The sequence below is a fragment of the Triticum dicoccoides genome, unplaced genomic scaffold, assembly GCF_002162155.2.
Source record: "Triticum dicoccoides isolate Atlit2015 ecotype Zavitan unplaced genomic scaffold, WEW_v2.0 scaffold178545, whole genome shotgun sequence".
Lineage (NCBI taxonomy): Eukaryota > Viridiplantae > Streptophyta > Magnoliopsida > Poales > Poaceae > Triticum > Triticum dicoccoides.
This window is the reverse complement of record NW_021224902.1, coordinates 1-2,649: the sequence shown is the minus strand read 5'-3', so window position 1 is coordinate 2,649 and position 2,649 is coordinate 1. Positions and strand designations below refer to the sequence as shown.

At 38.7% G+C, this 2,649-nt stretch overlaps 1 protein-coding gene across 1 annotated transcript; it reads left to right on the top strand.

Annotated features, from left to right (window-relative positions):
- The first annotated feature begins 441 nt into the window (after positions 1-441).
- On the top strand, positions 442-1,632 carry LOC119344663 (MADS-box transcription factor 22-like). The gene has a single exon (XM_037615041.1). The coding sequence runs from the start codon at positions 468-470 to the stop codon at positions 1,611-1,613; it is 1,146 nt and encodes a 381-aa protein (XP_037470938.1). The 5' UTR covers positions 442-467; the 3' UTR covers positions 1,614-1,632.
- The last annotated feature ends 1,017 nt before the right edge of the window (positions 1,633-2,649 follow it).

Genomic DNA, 2,649 nt, shown 5'->3' with positions numbered 1-2,649 from the left:
CAATTAACAACCAAATAAATTTGACCACAATTATTTTTGTATATTAGAGTAAAACTTAGTTGGGTTTAACTCCCATTAATACTTCTAGATAAGGATATGGATGTGGTCAAATGGCAATAATTTAATATTTCTATTTTTAGAAGTGTTAATACTTACATCAGAAGAAATACATATCAGTGGTTGCAAAGAAGGATGTGGATGCACTCACATATGTATATTTGGATGATAGTTAATAGTATCCATAAATAGCACCTTTAATGTTAATTTTTACTAAAGATTTACATGGTCTTTGTATAGTCAAATAGCACTACCATACAACCCTTTTAATTCTATATAAGGGAGTACATCTTCTCATATCCTACACCAATATGTGGTTAGCAAACAATACCCCTAAATCTCTAGTTTTCTGTAGATCCTTGTGCTTCCTATTTGTAGTATTTAGTTTCTTCCTCTTTGTCCACATTAGTATGCCGAGGAAAGAGCGGCGGTCAGGTGTGGCATACATCCACAATGACAAAGACCGTGATCTCACCTTCTACAAGCGACGTTCCGGTTTGTTCAAGAGGGCGACTGACATCTCTGCCCTCACTAGGGCTAGGGTTGCGGTCGTCCTAGAAACAAACAATGGAAAGATGCACTCATTTGGGACGCCATTGGCCGATCCCATTGTTGATGCTTTCCTATTTGGAGCTCCACCAGTAGTTCCCTCCGCCGAGGAGGCAACCACTGCTAGGATTGGAAGCCTACAGAACAAGGTGGCTCGGTTGGACATGGAGAACATGACCGAGGAAGACAAAAACCAACTTTCCATCCTTCGTATGAAAAATATACAAGAAGAGAATCCAGGTATGGTGGCAAATCTTATCTTCACGAAGGAAAAAGATCTCAGTCTTGAAGATCTGAACAAGCTCTTCAGTGAGCTCTCTCGGGTCCAAAAAGATATTAGATTCCGGCTACCTCCATTGCATGGTCGTGAAGACAAGACCGGTGACACATGTGTGGCACAAGATCTGCAACTACCAAGTGTTCTGTCGGTGGATCATTTGAGTACTACTCATTCACTTATGCAGTCACCATGGCCTCACAATCTCTCACAACACCAGCTACCTTTAGATCCACCACCATCACAACCAGAACAAACTTCGGGACCACTTTTTCCTATGCAGGTACCAATGTTCCATTCTGCACCACCATCTTTAGCTCCACCCTTGGCTTCCCATGTCCAACCCATACCAAATCAGGTACATGAGCAAACTCCACCAGAGGAGTTGCATGTTCAGAACTATGAAAGTACTTGCAACGTAGTTCAACCACAACAAAATGACGCAAACTATGACTCAACATCCGGGCAGAATTTGGAGGCCTCTCCACTATTGGGGTACTGGAGTGGCAATGCCTTTTCTATTGATGACCCATTTAACACTGAACAATGGGGTTTTCCTCTATCGAATCAGTCGTACTACAATAGTTTCCTAGGGATGGATGCTTACTTAGGCTCTAGCGGTACGGATCTAGGACAGTCTTCCATGGTAAATGGTGGATGGGTTGATGTGCCACCCTCTTCCACTGGACAAGATATTGATATTCTTACAGACTATGGAGAACTTTTGTAGTTGCTAGTTAGCGCTTCCATGTAAGAGCTATATTGAAATAAAATATATTTATTTCCAAATTCATTATCCTTTGGACTACTATCTTAATTAGGATGTTTGGGAAAAATATGCATGCTTAGTGTTCCAGGTCTTGGTCCATGATGTTTTTTCATCAGTACCTACAATTTTGTTGTTGTAGATCATTGTCATCTGAGGAATGATGGAAGTGGAACATGTATTTACCACAATGCACCTCTTAGAATATTGTGAGGCAAACATTAGCTTGTCAACTAAAAATAGAAGCCATGCTCATTAAACAATTAAATTAAAAGATAGCACAAGTCCAAACTTCAACTGAAGAGACTAGAATCCATTACTTTTTCTGGTTGCATAACACTACCAAGAACAACAACTGTGTCTCATATATGAATTAATGAATATGAGAAATCAAGGTTTTCTTAATAGACGTGAATATGCCTTATCAAGAAATTAGAGCCATATTAGACATGTGAAGAGATGGTGGCCACATGTGATCCATTGATACCACATATGCCCATTAACAACATTGAAAAGTACCGTGGATCTAGAGCTCTCCATGAAGATATTGTAAATTGGCTTAATTTTAAAGTATGCCATTAATCATCGCAATACAACAAACTTACAAGGACATAACGACCATCTCATAGAAGACATCAGTTAATCAACACAAGTAGCCACTTTTGTAGAAGAACAACCTAAATCTAGAACTCACATATAACTTACCATAAACACAATTCTTTTTGGTGGATGGCATGCATGAGCTTTGGTAAATAACTAATCTAAGAATAGTAATGGTGACAAGATATATTGTCATTAGTTAAAACAACATGTATATGGCTAAGAACATAAAAAAGAAACACCTAATCTCGGACTTTCACATGTCATAATTTTAATGATCAAGTATTAATTTTTATGATGCAACATGACCTTCATATTCAACATAACACCAAGCTTGGAGAGATAATGTTTAGACTAGATGCACATCGTACTTAAGAAGACATACACCCATGGTGCCAAC